The sequence below is a fragment of the Betta splendens genome, chromosome 22 (assembly GCF_900634795.4).
Source record: "Betta splendens chromosome 22, fBetSpl5.4, whole genome shotgun sequence".
Classification (NCBI taxonomy): Eukaryota; Metazoa; Chordata; class Actinopteri; order Anabantiformes; family Osphronemidae; genus Betta; species Betta splendens.
Genome location: NC_040900.2, coordinates 13,078,591 through 13,095,423, shown reverse-complemented (window position 1 = coordinate 13,095,423; position 16,833 = coordinate 13,078,591). Strand labels below are relative to the sequence as shown.

At 41.1% G+C, this 16,833-nt stretch overlaps 2 protein-coding genes across 3 annotated transcripts; one reads left to right on the top strand and one right to left on the bottom strand.

The window, feature by feature from the left end:
• Window positions 1-816: 816 nt before the first annotated feature.
• Window positions 817-10,090, bottom strand: metap1 (methionyl aminopeptidase 1). The gene is made up of 11 exons (XM_029138466.3): window positions 9,956-10,090; window positions 9,013-9,064; window positions 8,729-8,838; window positions 8,474-8,534; window positions 4,999-5,090; window positions 4,407-4,490; window positions 4,104-4,242; window positions 3,330-3,461; window positions 3,082-3,225; window positions 2,929-2,994; window positions 817-2,461 (listed from the first exon to the last, which is right to left on the bottom strand). The coding sequence occupies exons 1-11, from the start codon at window positions 10,070-10,072 to the stop codon at window positions 2,298-2,300; spliced, it is 1,161 nt and encodes a 386-aa protein (XP_028994299.1). The 5' UTR covers window positions 10,073-10,090; the 3' UTR covers window positions 817-2,297.
• eif4eb (eukaryotic translation initiation factor 4eb) lies at window positions 10,071-15,997 on the top strand. Of its 2 annotated transcripts, none has more exons than XM_029138470.2 (7): window positions 10,071-10,229; window positions 11,114-11,217; window positions 13,175-13,270; window positions 13,373-13,436; window positions 14,299-14,412; window positions 15,129-15,268; window positions 15,343-15,997. In XM_029138470.2, exons 1-7 carry the CDS (start codon window positions 10,071-10,073, stop codon window positions 15,455-15,457), a joined length of 792 nt encoding a protein of 263 aa, XP_028994303.1. In that variant the 3' UTR covers window positions 15,458-15,997. The 2 variants fall into 2 exon arrangements, with proteins under 2 accessions (XP_028994303.1, XP_028994304.1); XM_029138471.2 differs by lacking the exon at window positions 10,071-10,229 and adding an exon at window positions 10,321-10,340.
• Window positions 15,998-16,833: the final 836 nt, after the last annotated feature.

The following is a 16,833-nucleotide window of genomic DNA, read 5'->3' as shown; positions in this document are numbered from 1 at the left end:
CAGAAATCCACAGTTTCCCCTTCGCGTCATTCTTTATTTCTAGGAAAGAAAAGCCTGATCTCCCTCCTGTTTGCTCAGCTCAGTTCTAATAAGTAATCATTTCAATTCCCAGTTCGAGTCAGTTTTATTTGAACAATGTGCAGACACCTCTTTGATCAGTATTTCCCCTCTGAAGAAAACACACATGCACAGCACGAACACAGTGCGAAGGAAACACAGAGGATCCAAAACAAGATTATTCAGAGAGATTCTTTGATCTAGACTGAATGAGTAATAACAACCACAACCATAAGCAGCAGTGTTGGATGGTTGTTAATCATTAAGGTCTTATGGAGTAATCTTATTTTGAAAAGCAGCACAAACACCAGGACAGAGGCCTGACGGATCTGCTTAGGCTATAGCCAGCAACACGACCTTGATTCTACTCCCCGGGGAGCACTGGGCTCCTCTCACTGCCGATTAGCTCACATTAAAGTTGTTCACAGCATCTATATTTCATTTTAATTCTAAATGACATTGTCACATTTTAAGAAATTAGCCATAAAACATATCTTAATGTGGAGGCACAAGGTTAAAATGGTGTTCGCTTCTTTTAACTAATTAATCTAATAATAATCTGCCTAGTTGGTTTTGTTTCATAGTAAAGAAATATTGAGACATAATAGTAATTAGTGGTAAATAGATAATTTCCATCGAAGAAGGCACTGCAGTAGTTCAACTTAAACAATAAAAAAGTTAATATGTTGAATATGAACCAGATCATCCCTTAAAATGTCTTTTTTTTTAGGTTTTGCGTGTTTAAGACAAACTCCGAGCTAGAGAAGAGTCCTTTATTACTTTGTTAGCAGAAATACAAAGACAGCAGAGAAACCATGATCACATCAGTTCTCTGGAAATGCAGAAGTAGCGAGTGCTTTGCACCGAACGGTGACCGTGCAGAGATAAGGGGGAAATATCATTTATCCACGACGTGGCATATCCAGCACTTTCTAATTAAGAGTCACACATTAAGGCTCAATTTGCTACACCAGGGCTTCTGGACACAAGACACCAAAAGACTGTTCAAGCAGGATTAACAAGTCTAGCACTTCAGTGTTGTATTAAATGCCCTGTCATGTTGGCCACACACACAACAGAACAACTGCTTCAGACCTGGAAGTACTCAACCATCACATTATTGCCCATTTTACAACCAGTAGAGGAGTTGATGATCGCTATTATTGGTAAACATGAGAAGCTGTACGTGTGAACTCGTCATGGTGCACAAGACCCCTGGTTTGACCACAATAGTAATATTTCCCCCCTTGGTTTTAGTACATTACCAGGTGACATGCTGGTAAGTGACTGTTATCAGATTCAGCAGTTTCTTGCTGCTTGTTGTTACTTTAGCTTCATAATTACTAGGCAGATGTGAGACAGTATTACGCTACCTAATACCATTTCATTACACACACGTATGTTTGTAACGGCCAATTTGTACATTTGGAAACCATCTGAAAATTATTTCAATTAGAACCAAACTGAATCATCCAACATGGCAAACAACACTACGCTACACTCCTTTAACTTACACTTTCATTACAATTGTGTACACAAACACAATCTGGGTGTTTGCTGACGAATTACTATTAATCCATATTTAAAATTTTAAATATTACAAATCATGCAGTAAATGTTAAAGTACTGCTTAGAAATGCAGGATTGAGCGACTTAAAGTGAATTTAAATAAAACCAGATTGGAACTTATGTTTGGTTGGTTGTGATTGGTTTGCTGGTGAACGTGCACAGCTTGTTGACCCTGTTCCTGCAGCTCTTCTAATTCCTTTCAGCCCATCTCTGGTAAATTCAAAGCGATGAAGAAAAGACGACCTCGTGGCAGTTTGCTTTTTAATCTGCCCTGAGCTCCACACACCAGACAACAACTATCCAGCAACTACAGGCTCTGGGTGACATGACCAAGAGATGAGAAAAAAGCCTGAGGTCAGACCTGACCAATAAGCAAAACCAAAGCTCATAAATACTCTCATTTCCTTCAGAGGAAACACTTTCCACGAATAAGGAAATCCACATTTGATATAAGACACATTCAAGTACTTCCATTTAGTTTGAGGAACCAATATTTAATCCAAAGAACAATGAGCACTGCAGTAACACTGAGCTCTACCAGTGGTGCCTCTTGTTTGTGGTGTGTGTGTGTGTGTGTGTGTGTGTGTGTGTGTGTGTGTGTGTGTGTGTAACCCAGAGGTGCTGGGTGTTTGGATCTGCAAAGTCCAGTCCTAGGTGTGTTCTGGCCTGGCCTACATTTGGTTCAGGAAATGAGCGCGGCCGTTCTCAAGGCGTCGGGTGAGGATCTCGCAGCCGGTCTCCGTCACCAGCAGGGTGTGTTCAAACTGGGCCGAGCGCTTCCCATCTCTGGTCACAGCCGTCCAGCCGTCAGGCCACGTCTCGTCTTGCCAGCCACCTGAGAAGTCACAAAGCTTTAGCATCACTTAAACACTTTACTTCAGGCCAAGCAGTGGCTTAGTGAATCCCTGGAAGACAGGAGTGCCCAACCCTGATCCTCCAGAGCCACAGTCCTGCTGGTTTTCCAACTCTCCCTGCCCCAGCTTATACAGATCACCTGGAGCAGGTGTGTTCAGTCAATCAACAACTGACTGAAACACCTGAACAAGGTAATCAGCAGAGAGAATTGGAAAACCAGCAGGACACTGGCTCTCGAGGACCAGGGTTGCAGAACCCTGCAGTGAGGTATGACTTGTGTAGACAGTACAGATTTAAGAAAGGTGTGGTTTTCCTAAAGTACAAACACTGATTGATGGTTTTAATGACAAGAGGTGCAAATGAGACTAATCTATTGCAACTCCAGTTTGAGCAATTGTGTTAAATGCAAACCATTTTAAATTATAATACACTCAGTGTTTTACTCACCTTCACATATCATGGGTTCGATGGTGAACACATGGCCAGGCTTCATAACTCCAACAGCTTTATTTTCTGGGGAATTAGTTAATGAATACAACAACCACGTCATCACTAGGAAACAATTGAAGTAAAAGTGTTGTGTGTTTGCTGATGACTCACTGGCATAGTGTGGCACGTTGGGAGCAGTGTGGAAAAGTCTATGGATGCCGTGGCCACAGTAGCTGCGCACCACAGTGAAGCCGTTGGCCTGAGCGTGCTTCTGGATGACGTTACCTAATTCTCTGTAGCGAACGCCAGGCTTTACTGGAAAACAGGAAGCAGAAGGGATTAGAGTAGTGAGTTTATTAACACTTTAACAAGTCTTTCCAGGTCTTTAAAAACGTGTGGTCTATTAGTGTGGTTCCTACCGGAGTCGATGGCTTGCATAAGGCATTCATATGTGGTCTGGACCAGCTTCTTTGCTCCCTCATCCACCTCTCCAACAAAGAAGGTTTCATTGAGGTCACCATGGAAACCGTTGTGGTAGACAGTGATGTCCACTGCATAAGAGATGAACAATGTTACAGCCATCATGTTACCTGACAAACTAGATTATGAACAACACAAACACAACCATTCTAAGTAACATGCCTGAAGCTTTTAGTGATGGTGGATGAACATGTGCCTTCACAAAACATCGACCTACTTGCGTGCCATAAAAACTTCCCCCTTCTCAAACTGCTGATGGAGCCAGTGCTTGTCAGCTAACTGGGACTCTCCCCACTTAAGGTGAAAAACAGGGCTGAGAATCTGACTAGCCAGGTCCCACTGGTAAAGGTTAATGAAACAATTTGTCTTGTCGGACCATGCGGCGAGAGATGAGTTGTTGGCAAGTATTCCATCAGACGCTCTGAGGGGAGTGGCGGATGGAAGACGTCGTCTTCCCAGAAATATTCATAAAAGGGCTAAAAGTGGCCAAGCTCCCGCTGATACCATTTCAGGATGTTGATACAACCATTTGTCATGCAGGAGCCCTCTGTTTTCCCTCAACACAAAACACTTCCACAAATCCAAACTTCAGAATAGTAAGGATGTCGTCTTAACATAAAAACAAACGTGTGGCAGAAAAAATGCTTTATTACAGAGTTCGATTGTTAAATAAAAGAGTAGAAGTTAACCACCGTGAGTCATTGGTGACATACCATTGAGGATATCCCCTTCTTGCAGTGGTCTTCTGTCTGGGATGCCATGACAGATGACTTCATTGACAGATGTACAGCAGGATTTGGGGAAGTTGTAGTAGTTCAGGGGGGATGGGTAGCAGTTTCTTGCTAAACAGGCCTGAATAATCAAAGCATGTTGGTTAGAAAGACAGAAGGGGAACAGCATGGCGTAGACGTACATTATGGGGTTGTTCATTCATCTTTAGCATGATGTGGACATACACTTGTTTAAACTATAACCTGTTCATGTCTATAGAAAATGTTAACGTGTGAAATATTTACCACATGCACAGCATGATCGATTTCTTCTGTTGTAACACCGGGCTTTACCATCACAGCTGCAATGTCCAGGACTTCACGTGCCAGCTGCAAATAAAACATACATAAGAGAAAAAGCTACAAACAATGACAACATTGTGACAACGACAGCAACATTTATCAGCAGGTTGGGTGACAATACCAGGCACCTTCACCACGCACCTGCAGCAAAAGTCTAATCAGGGTTCTGCATATTGGTAGAATAAAAAAAAAGGGAGGAAATGCAGCAACTGTCATTTGATTAGACCTGATGTACTGTGCTTGGCTGCACAGTGCACCAAAACAGTGCCCATCAGATCTTACCAAAATAACATGGTGTAAAAACTACTGAATATTTGATGTGTGTGACATGAGCCAGAGGTAGAAGCTCACACCTCTCAGGCTGTAACAGCATCTGTGGTGAAAGGAGTGCATCCTTTCTCAGCTCTCACATCTCCCTGTTTCTTTTTATTCCATTGTATTTATTTTTTAGGCTCAAAGAAATTGATGAGATTAATGAACAGAATCAGAATCGAAGCTGCTGAAATTCAAAATGGTATCCAACACAATTTGTTACCTTGCACACTACTCGCATGCCTTCAATGTCCTCTGGAGAAAGGATCTTGATCTGTGACGTCCCTTTCAGAAACTGCTCAGACTCAGACATCCCTGTGGGGCATAGGTGAGAGCAGGCAACCAGCATCATTCACACATCAATAACCGAAGCCGATGCACTAATTCCAACAGGACCTTGAAAAGCGGCTGCATCTAGTCTATCACTTTTCAGGTCGTCAGAGCTGGATTTAAATGCATCTAATCAGTTCTGTTGTGTTGGCCATAATGACATAATATATAATAAGTCTTTATTCATCATATGCAACAGGGTACAATAAAATTTGTCCCTTGCATTTAACCCATCGCCTTGGGGAGCAGTGGGCTGCCACACAGGGCGCCCGAGGAGTAAGTGTGGTGTTTTACTCAAGGACAGACCTGGAGCAAGAGGCGGGCTCAAACCGGGGACCTTCTGCTTCCCAAGCCATGAGTTTTAGCCAATGCAGAGTGTAATAGTTGCCATGTAGATGCTTTATGTCAAGTCTGAAGGAAGGCACCTAATGCTGGATCAACCATTAGTATCAAGTTTTACCTTCTGTGGTGTCAGACGTCTGAAAGCTTCAACAGGTCAAACATTGCATAATTAATTTAGCTTCAGAGACGGTGAATGCAAAAGATCAGCGCAAACTAATTTCACTAGTGAATCGATAGTCACCTCAGCAAAAGCTCTATTCTAAAGGCTAAGCTCAGCTAGTAATGGTCCTGCACTGTGCCTTATTTTAGCCATTTTCTACTTCTTATTCATATCTATATACAATTGTGTTTTACCTTACTACATTGCATACATGACACATCTAATGCATGTACAAATATTTTATTACAACATGCTAAATTCCACTGATCCCATAACCTTAAATGTGTATTGCAATGCTGCATAGCTACTAAGATAAGCTGCTCCTACAGAGAACTCACTGCAGCATCAGCACCTGAGGAGAGTCGGGCTCTAATGACATTCATGCTGTTGACTCAGAGGAACAAAGGAGGACTGTTATCTAGGGAGCCAAATGAAACCAAGTGTCAGCTTGTCAGGACAGTTTGAACACACGCTGGTCAGAGCAATGGAGCCATCAAAAGTTGGCTAATCTATTATTTATTAACTCAACAAGATGATGGCTGGGTGAATATGAACAGTTGCCTAGCAACACGGACTTTAGACACATTTGTGTACAAGTCAAGTACAGCCCTCCTACTGACCCAGAGAGCCAACCGTATGAGTGCAACAATCAATCACACTTACTTACGCTTCGATACGGCTGCTTGGAAAAGTATGTGCACCTGCCATAATGATATGATGTTCATTTTCTTAAACATGCAATAATGCTATCAGTAAACACTGGACAGGTATAAAGGAATAAATAAGCAGATATAACCTTTAGATTTGATTGAGTTCAATAACACCAGTATTAACAAAAATGAGTTTGTTACAATTGTCAGTTCCTGAACAAGTATCCCGGGAGAACGAAAGGAGACTGTAACCATGACTACCTGAGCATGGATCTATGCAGTCAGATGACAAGGATGTAGAGGTTGCCATGGTTGCACAATGAATGACTTGCTCAGAGACAGAGACGTAAATAAGACAGGCCACAACTGTGGCTGTCTGGTAATTAATACAGAAATAGCACACGGTCATTAAAAACACATTGTGGCAGCAGACCTGTCAGCAGGTTCACTTTTACCTGAAATAAATCTGTGGCAGAGTTTGGTGACAAAGGCAACATTATTGGCCCGTTTAACAAAGGGAGAAAAGAAAATCGATGACTGTTTAAGCTTTGAGAGAAATGCCATCAGGATGAATCTACCTTCATAAAAGTCGATGATTCAAATACCAAAAGATCACAACAGGCAATTGCACGCATTTATATGCCCCTGTATATGAATAAAATCAATGTTTAATGAGCACAATTAAGCAGTATTTCAAGATGCAGTACTGAGACAAATAGGCTCTAGCGTTACTTTATGCAGCTGGCAGATTGCAGCCACTTGTTTACAGCATATAATCGTTCAAATTCCCATTTGCAGACTTGCACAATGACTACACTACATTTCATCATCTTTGTAGTCTTACATTTGTTTACAGATTGTAAATTATTATTCTAACAGATTTGTTACAATACTTGGCAATCCCAATAATAAGGTCTCTAATTTTTTTAAGAAATACAAACAACTGTTTGTTTTCTATAATATTTACATCATTTTAAGAGTTGAATTATTATAAATTTGACTACATAATCACTATTTGGGTTGATGCATTTCTGTAGACTCTGTGGCAGTTTTAGAATGTTCATGTCACACCAGCTCACCACCACAGGTTGAAATTCATCACTAATTGGCAGTGTGTGGACAGTTGTACATGGATGTCAAAAATGCTCCCAAGTGGTGTATAGAGCTTAAAGCTAGTCGTACTGAAACCATCAAGTTCCTAAGAGACTGTTGCGAATGTTGAGGAAAACATGCATGAAGATTAGCGGGACACTCTGGATGCTCTAGCGGCAAGCTGGTATGACCAAAATGGTGGTTATGGAGAAAAATAATAATAATTCAACCTTTAAAATTAGGTAAATGTTATAGAAGTTAGCAGTTGTTTGTATTTCTAAAAAAAATAGGAGACCCTACTTTTTGATTGCTTGATGTTCAAGCAGGCTATGTGCATAAAACAGCGATAAATCAGCATGTGAACTTCATCCAAGTAAAAAACTAATTTCCTAATGCTACAAAATCTGCTCCAACGACGCGCCCTATTGTTGATTTAATTCTGCCTTCAGTTTACAAAGTTGTAAAATACTCCACGACCTTTTAATCGGTGGATACATTTTTGCTACTCAAGCAGCAGACCAATACACTCCCAGCACAGGACAGAGTGTTTTAGCAAATCTTTCATTGCCACCATTAAACTGTACAACTCAATGGTTAAACAAAGTTGGTCAGTGATGGCTTGGATTTGATACAAGTTAAACTAGCCAGAACAATAATCCAACTATCAAGCTACAATATATCAGAGGTTAGAAGCCCCAATCTTCTACAAATGTTCCTTCTACATTTTTTTGCCCAATTAAAAGGAAAAATAAAACCAAACCGACTGGGACATGCTTCATTATGCAAGATAATAATCATCCAAAACTGACACACACATCCATGAGGGCCAAGTAGAGGTAGGTTTTAAACTGGTCTTTGTAAATAGTTAAAACAAAAAATAAATTCAGCGGGTCAGTTACTGCAAGCAAATTTATAGCAATATCTCCTAAAATGTGATGTTAATCTCTTGCCTCATTCAAATATTTATCATTTATCATCCAAACCCAGATGTTTTCACTCACTGTTTCCATAAACTGAGGGATTTGCGTAATAGATTAAAAAAAATTAAGCATGAGCTTACGCTATTCATGTAAGAAATGAGCCAATACAGCAAAAAATATATTGTGAGATGGAAGCGCTGTTACCTCTGGGATGATCAGCATAGTCTGGTCTTTGGATGTCACTGGGCACAGGCCTCATGGGAGTCTACAGCAAAGACAACACTGACTTAAATCAAGACAATATGACAATTTGTAATCTGAATTTTGTCTGCCCATTCAAACAAACAGGTCTTATACGTAACCATTATATACAAAATGGTGGCACTAGTTATTCATATCTGCACTTTAGTTAAAAAAAATCAAGCCAAAGGTAACGTTCATTGAACATTTAGAACTTACCAGTGGGTAGTGAGGGTGTAGTTTTCCCGTGTAGCGGTAACCTGGCCACGGGTCTGTGTTGATGTCCTTCTCCACACAGTTCTTAGATTCATTCTGGTTCTTTTCCTCCTCTGAGAAAAAAAAGCACCAGACCTGTAATGCATCTCGTACCTCTGTGTCAGCTCAAAGCACATTGTCTACTTGTTTTGGTGCTGTGGTTTCAAAATGCTCAACATGTCTATTTGTTAATAACTTGAATAAGGCAAATGGGTTCATGCCAACAAATAATGATTAATAACACCTACTTGCTTTTTTGTGCAGCAACTTATGAGAAACCCAACTTCCTTTGAAACATTCCTGGAAATCAAAAAAAGTAAGATATGAATAAAAAAACAGTGCAGTAGTAGTTATGTTGCTGTTGTGTATGTATAAAACAGTGAAGGAAGAAAGGTATAGGATAGAAATTAGCACAATCCTGCAGAGGCTTATATTAGCTACAGACTTCCCCCTACAGTAAAAGGTTACTGTAGTGACAACAGGTCTGTCAGTAGTAAAAGATGCCATTGGGTGCAGACCAGCCATGCTCAGCTGATCGTTTGTGTAGTAAGAGAAGGGGAGCGTCTATTAATAAGTCAACCAAGTATGCAGCCTCCCGTAGAGGCAGTTCGTCATTAAACTGACACGTCCGTGGTGGTGTTGGGTCCCGTACAGTAAGAAAGAAAGTACTAATGAAGACGTAAGACATCGTGGCACAAAGTGATCGTTCAGGCAGCTATAACTCTCTAGTACTTTCAAACTCAAGAATCACTACTTTGCAGTCTGCTGCATAAGTCGCATGTGAAAGTCACATTTACATGCGTAGTTTTCATTTAATTTTTCGCTGTCAGCATGAATGCGTGATTCATTCTGACCGGGCATGGAACATCCTTCACTTTAGCCAACAAGCCAGCAGCTAGCTAGCTAAATGTTTTCACTGGGCCTAATGTTGTTTTTTTTGAGACGTGCCACCAGTCAACGCCAAGTCACGCTCTGTATTATTGACCCCCGTTATTCCATTAGCGTTACACCTCCAGGACCTACTCCAAAAATTAACTTAAGTCTTTATAAGCGTTTAGCGGTTTACCACGCACGTACTGTAGCTCTACGTCCACCTAGCTTGACAGTTAGCAGCCTCGTGATGAGACACAGGGCCCGGGCGTCCAGTTACAGCGGACATTCACACCAGACAAGCCCTAACAGCAACAATACCTGCGAGCAGAAAAAGGACCCTTGAATTCCAAGCTTGATACATGTGGGACACTGAAGTTTGGCATCTTTGGTGCAGCCCACTGTCTCACACTCCCTTCTAGCGTCGGTGCTCGCCATGCCTTCGTCTGCAGCGGAGGGGTGGAGTCGTGGAGAAGCAGCCAGCCAACGGCCGCAAACAGCGCATGTCCGCCGTGACGTCATCACGTCGCCCAGCTCGGTCCAATCACCCGAAACTTTCCAAACAGAGATTTGTAAGATGGCGACCGCCGAACCGGTGAGTACTTTCTTTAAAAAAAAACACATCAACACATTTAGGGGGCTTTTTTGCTTTCAGTACTAGTCCAGGCCGGGTCTAAAGTTACTGTATATTTTTTTACATCTAATGGTAAAACAGAATGTGCCGTCGTTGTTCCCACACGTGTTGTTTCGACCCGTTTTAAGTTTGTCTTCTGTGCCACGACCGAAGCGCTTGTGTGTGGACATCTCCCAACTTTAGGGCTGACGTTACAGTCGACCCACGGGCAGGACGGGGATCCACGCGACCTACCATTTTCACGTTAGCCCCCCGCGCTGCCGCTCAGGGCAACGACAAAAGAAGCGCGAGAAGCGATTGTGCGTATTTAGTGCCGTTGTTGGCACAGGACACCGCATCGTGGACGAGCGGAAATTTGTCCTAGTAGTTTAAAATTCCAGCTGTCAAAGTGTGATGACAACACTTTCTGCTGACCTCTAGCTGCGGCACGTCACGACTCAACTTCAGCTAGTGTTAGTTTTTTTTTTAACGGTTATTCTTAACGGCATGTTACGCCCGAGTTGTTATCGCAAGTGAACTTGGTTCAAGTCGTATTTAGGGTTTTCTACCACATGCCAGGTTCGTGTCCTAGCGGGTGTGAGTGTGACTCATCACATCCATTTAATCCCCAGCTTTACTGAGTAATGTTTATAAAGTCCTAGAACTAATCCTACATTATAGTTGTTTTGTCTTTCTAAATACTAACTGCCTGTTAAATCAACTACATTATATAAGTAGTAGCGAGACGGATTCCTGGTGACTGTTACAAGATATTTACTTCAAGCACATCCATGATTTGCATTGGGAACAGGAAGCCTCTTGTCATCTTGCCTTATTTGCACTGCTTCTGCCCATCTCCTTTTTAGGAAACTAGTCCAAGTCCGACCAATCCCGATGAAGATGGAGCTGAGGAGACTGGACAGGAGATTGTGAGCCCCGAGGCCTACATCAAACACCCCCTCCAGAACAGGTCCGCTCTGCACTTTAGCTGGTGTCATGTCATGTTTATATCCTATTCCTGGGATGTGTCCACTCCATGAGCACATAAATGTCACCTTGTTTTTCAAAAGTGACAGACATTTTTGTTTTGTAACATTTACCTGATAAATTCTACATTTGATTTAGATTTAACTACATTCTAATGTCAGCCATAGTTGTAGTTTGCTAGTTTTATGTCTACACTTTGACACCGTCACAGCAAACCAAGCATGGCTTCAACTAAGAATTACTCCCATTTTTAATTGATACGTTAATAGTTTGAACCTATAAATATAAGAATGAATATCACCGTCTTAAACTTCACATTGCGGATGTATTTGTCTGAAGTCCTAAGCTAAAGGCAGGTAGTTTAATCCCACAGACGTTCGTGAATGTTGGTGAGCTGTTGGTGTTTTTAGGTGTTTCTGAATCGCGTGGAGGTGTGAGTAAGTGCTTGTCTGTGTCTGTGTATGTGGCCCTGGCGATCTGTCCCGTCACTCGACGGATTGACAGATGGGATTATTTCCAGCATCTATTGGCATCCTGCAACCATTACAAGGACCAAGCCATGAGGGAGGGGTTTCCTCCTTAATAATACTGTTTGTGTGTTTTAATGTTCGTCATATATCAAAGTAAATTTTGTCTCACATCTCGGATTCAGTTGGTGAACTAGATATTTTCCACACAGCAACACTGTGATAGTCTGAGATGGTCTGCTGACCTGTCCTGTTTTTCTCTCAATCCATACTCCAGCAGATCCAGCTCCCCTAGGTACTGAATACTAATAAGCAATGAATGAATATTTTATAGACATTTAAATTCCACACTGATATTTATGTCCAAAAGGGTCAAATACAAAAGCCAAATTCAACAGAAACCCAGTCAGCTAAAAGAAAAGCTGAGCTTTAAAGACTTGATTGATGCCTTTTGAATGTTAAGTACAATAGGAACAACATTACTTTATGTTGTTCCTATTGTACTTCTCACTAGCTTATTTTACTAATTGTTTTATATTATTCTGCACGGCAGTGGGGTGCATGAGTTTATCCCAGCATGCATTAGACACTTGCAGAACTCCATTAAAGAGCCTGTATACTATACACTGCCTCAGATTACCACCTATAAATATTAAAGGCTTTATCCTAAAAGTCACAAAGGGAATACACAGACATGACAAAAACCAACCCCAACATATTCAAGTCCTGAAACCCCAGCGACCCAGAGACAACAAGGAGACAAACATCATGGTTATTTGTGGTGGAAAGGTTTATCATTTCAAGTAATAATATGGATAGAATGTTACCAATTTCTATTGATCAGCTCTATGCATTAGCTTGGAGTGTTTTAGCTCTTTGCCTCCTTTGGGTCCTTCTACAGTATTTCTTTACATTAAAGCTCTTGGTCTACACAGTTAATCCAAAACATTACATTTCTTCTGCTTTCGTTTTTTTTGTAGAATTTCTTGTGTTTCAAGATTTTTGTTTTGTTGCCCTTCACTTCATACTTTTCACATTTTCATGTAGGATTTGCTTGTACAGCCAATTCATGCTAGAAATGTTTGTAGATGTATTTAACTTTCCTCCTCTTGTGCATCTCACACAGTCAAGAAATGTGACTTTTGAACTGACTGACAATTATCTCATAACCATTCAGAGCTTGTTTTCCTTTCATGCCCATAATAATACCCTCACTTACAGTTAAAAGGCTGAAGTCGGTGGTGCTTACACTCTATATACAGAACATGCTCCTTTATCAGCAAACCATCCTGTCCAAAGTCAGCAAAGCAGGTCTGAATCATGATACTCGCGTGTTTTACAGATGGTTCGAACTTCTTTTGTTGGATAGCATCCGGCTCAATCTTGGTGCTTTTGCTTCTGTTGCTCTTTGTTTTTTATCTCATGTTAGCGACCTGTTGCATTTATTCACATTCCCCTGTTTTCACCCAACAGATGGTCTCTCTGGTTCTTCAAGAATGACAAGAGTAAAACATGGCAGGCCAACCTGCGTCTCATCTCCAAATTTGACACAGTGGAAGACTTCTGGGCGTAAGGAGCCTTAAATCTCTGTGTCTTTTTGTTTCCCATGCTTTCATAAAGTGACTGGCAAAGTAAAATGTATTGAACAGCTGGCTTTTCTCCTGCTTTCAGTCTCTACAACCATATCCAGTTGTCAAGCAACCTCATGTCAGGCTGCGATTACTCTCTCTTCAAGGTAGGTTTGATTTATTTACCAGTAAGCAGCAGGCTGTGAGCAGAGGAAATGCACATACTGTTTTATTGTTATCCTCTCTGTAGTACCTGCATCCACAATAGCTGTGTTTTATGTTTATTCAGCATTGGTAGCAATTACTGTACTGTACTGTGTATAGTACAGTAATTAAAAGAATTAAAAGACCACTTTTTCATTATTAATTGATATATTATACTGCTCATTCAATTATTAGGGTGAAAAAGCTTTAGTTGCATTTATTTTTTTTTTCATCTCCATACAAATAAAGCAAGTCTGCAAGATTTTTGTGGCAGCAGATGCGAATAGAGCTCCTGGAAGCGTAACAATATCTCAGGTGTAGATGTAAAGATTTCCAGTCAAAAGGTTTGTTGCTGAAAGGAAGACAAAGACAGAGGTGTGCAGAAAATGTGCCTCTACCAAGTCAGAGCTGAGCAGAGAGTAAAGAGTAAAAGAGCCTGTTTTTCCACATTTGATGAGAAATGTGGGTGTATTATTTTTTTAGATCATTGAATGGCAGGAAGCTGTGAGCAGCCACTAATTAATACTATGATTGAGACCAGTTATGATGATAAATAGCAAATCAATGAAGACCTTTAATTTGTGTTTGCTTATTGAAATAATTTCCAGCGGGGAAAAGTAAGTCATGAACGGGGGGGGGGTCAGCACCTTGTAGCTTTTAAACCTAACATAAACACTGTAGTTTGAATGTTTTTAACTTGAGTTTTCTGTCACTCTTCTAGGGTTTAACAGCAAATTTTTAATGTGGTTTACTACATGACATCAAACATTGGTTGGTTGTACAGCAGCTGGCAGTGTGTACTGACGTTTTGAACCATCGCTGCAGGACGGCATTGAACCCATGTGGGAGGACGAGAGGAACAAGCGTGGCGGGCGCTGGCTCATCACACTCACCAAGCAGCAGAGGAGATTAGACCTGGACCGCTTCTGGCTGGAGACTGTAGGTTTTGGCCGAGGCTGTTGCTATTTGTAATCTTCACAGTCTTGATACTTGTATAAATGATAAGATTATTCATTTTTTGAACCTCTTCCCAAAGTAGCATCTTTATTAGCTGCCAGCAGCCATAATTAGTTGTTCCGCTCTGTCATTAGTCTTTCATTATTTGCTGCACTCCTGATATGCTTTATTACATCCTCCCATGCCCTGTAAATCCATATGAGCCAAACATCACATTGTTTATTCACATTTTTCTGTTGCACAGAACAGAATCAAAGTGAAGGTACTGACCCGGCGAGTTCAAAGCGCAGTCAAATGAAAGCGAGTGAAAGCTAGCCTCCTCGCTGCTGCGCCTGCCGTCCTCTCAATGTTGAGCTCTGGTGCTGCTCTCAAGGTCACTACAGTAATACAGACGTAGCAAGTGTTGACCTGACTGTGAGCGAGCACAGCCCCTGCTGTAGCTACCCATAATAAGGCACTTTCTCTCTGCGACTTTCCTTTAGTCAGTTTAATTTGAAGCGTTCATGATCTCTGATATGGATTTGTCATGAAGGGTGACCCCTAGTACTCATCCATCCTGCACTAATGTCTCATTTCTGTTACCTTAAAGCCTCCTAGTCGTAGTTTGCCCTCATCCTGTGAGTTTGTGAATCTGTTTGCCATTAGACTTCTATGTGAATAGGATGATGGTGATTGTAACATTGTTCCATTCCTCTCAGCTCCTGTGTTTAGTCGGCGAGGCCTTTGATGACTACAGCGACGACGTCTGCGGAGCCGTGGTCAACATCCGCACAAAAGGAGACAAAATAGCCGTCTGGACGTCAGACTACGAGAACCGGGAGGCCGTGACACACATAGGGTAAGGCAGGCTTCCCTCTCTCTGGAGCCGATGGCTTTGTGTGCGTCCTCTCACGCCAGTCATTCTCTGAACAGGAGAGTTTACAAGGAGCGCCTGGGGCTTCCCATGAAGATGAGTATCGGCTACCAATCCCACGCAGACACAGCTACCAAAAGTGGGTCAACCACCAAGAACAAATTTGTGGTTTGAGAAATGCCCTACGTGCCTCTTTCATTTCTTTGTCTTATTTGTTGTTGGTGCATATGTTTACTTTGCTGCAAAGACTCTGCGAAATGCAATCTGGAAGAAAAAAAAATAAATCCAAGACTACATGCCAAATGTTCTCATACCCAGCATAGGACTTCAACAACAGGAAATAGCCCACAGTAAACAGATGAATATGAATCTTCCAAAACACTAACAATAAGAGGAATAATAATGAAAGTATTTAGTGCTGCGAACTCCACTAAAGAAATTTGTGTTGATTTTTATGAGAGTCCTAAAAATGCAAAAACTGCATTTTTTTTCTCTCTATCATATTCTACAGCACTATTGGTTTGCTGTAATCTTTAATGACATTAAACCTTATTAATTTATTACTTTAATTTTCCTGCATATTATTAGATTCTTAGAACATTGTTTTTATGCTTATTTGCCTTGAACCATTGCACGTAATCAACCTTTTTAAACTATTTCATGACTCATATTCGAGTGTTAATATAATTAAAACTTTGGTTTTGCAATTATCAACTGGCTCCATGTTTTCTTGTTTGTTTGTTCAGTCATGCGTTTTTGCTTTTTCACTGGAATGAAGGTTGTAGGGTTTGCTAATACAGATGTAGTTCAGCTAGTTCGAAACCCGCCAAGTCTTCACGCCGCTCGACAGAAGATCTGTTAAAATGTCAGCGTAAAGGGATCTTGCATGGAAAAGGTTATTTTGGTCACATGACTTCACGTCTTGGTTTATTGCCATCATGGCAGTTTTAAAAATGTCGCTTCCGCCTGACAAATGCCATAACGTTGTGAAGGATCTGCGTTGTTTAAGCCAGCAGGCGAAGCGTCTCCTTAATCTGATGAAGCTTTAAGTGATTGTACGACATTCTTCGAGTCCTTGTTAGCGTTGTGTCATGGTTATGGTAGTAACCTTTAAAGGGCAACTGATTTCCCTGCTGCGATCCTTTGCATGTATGCACAGTTACATGCAGTAGGTAATTATTCCTGCCAGTTGTGCATTGTTCCGCACATTACGCAATAAGAGCGGAACCAAAAAAAGAAGAAGGATGTCTGTGTCTAAGTCCAACTCTGGATTTCAGTTAAAAGACGACCAACAGCCTCAGGGGACTTTATTTAGTTTCTTCAAAAAATTACACTTAAGAAAAACAGACATTTACATTTATTGTGGAAAATTATCCAGAGTTATTTCATATGTAACGTTTCATTTTCTTAGCTGTTGTAATGAATGCTTCTTCCATGAAGATGTATCGCTCGGATCGGTGCGGTTTCATCTTAATTTTTATTTTACAGGATGTAGATCACAAGGTTTGAATTGTATCGTTTGAAAATGAGAAGTCCTTCATCTGATATTA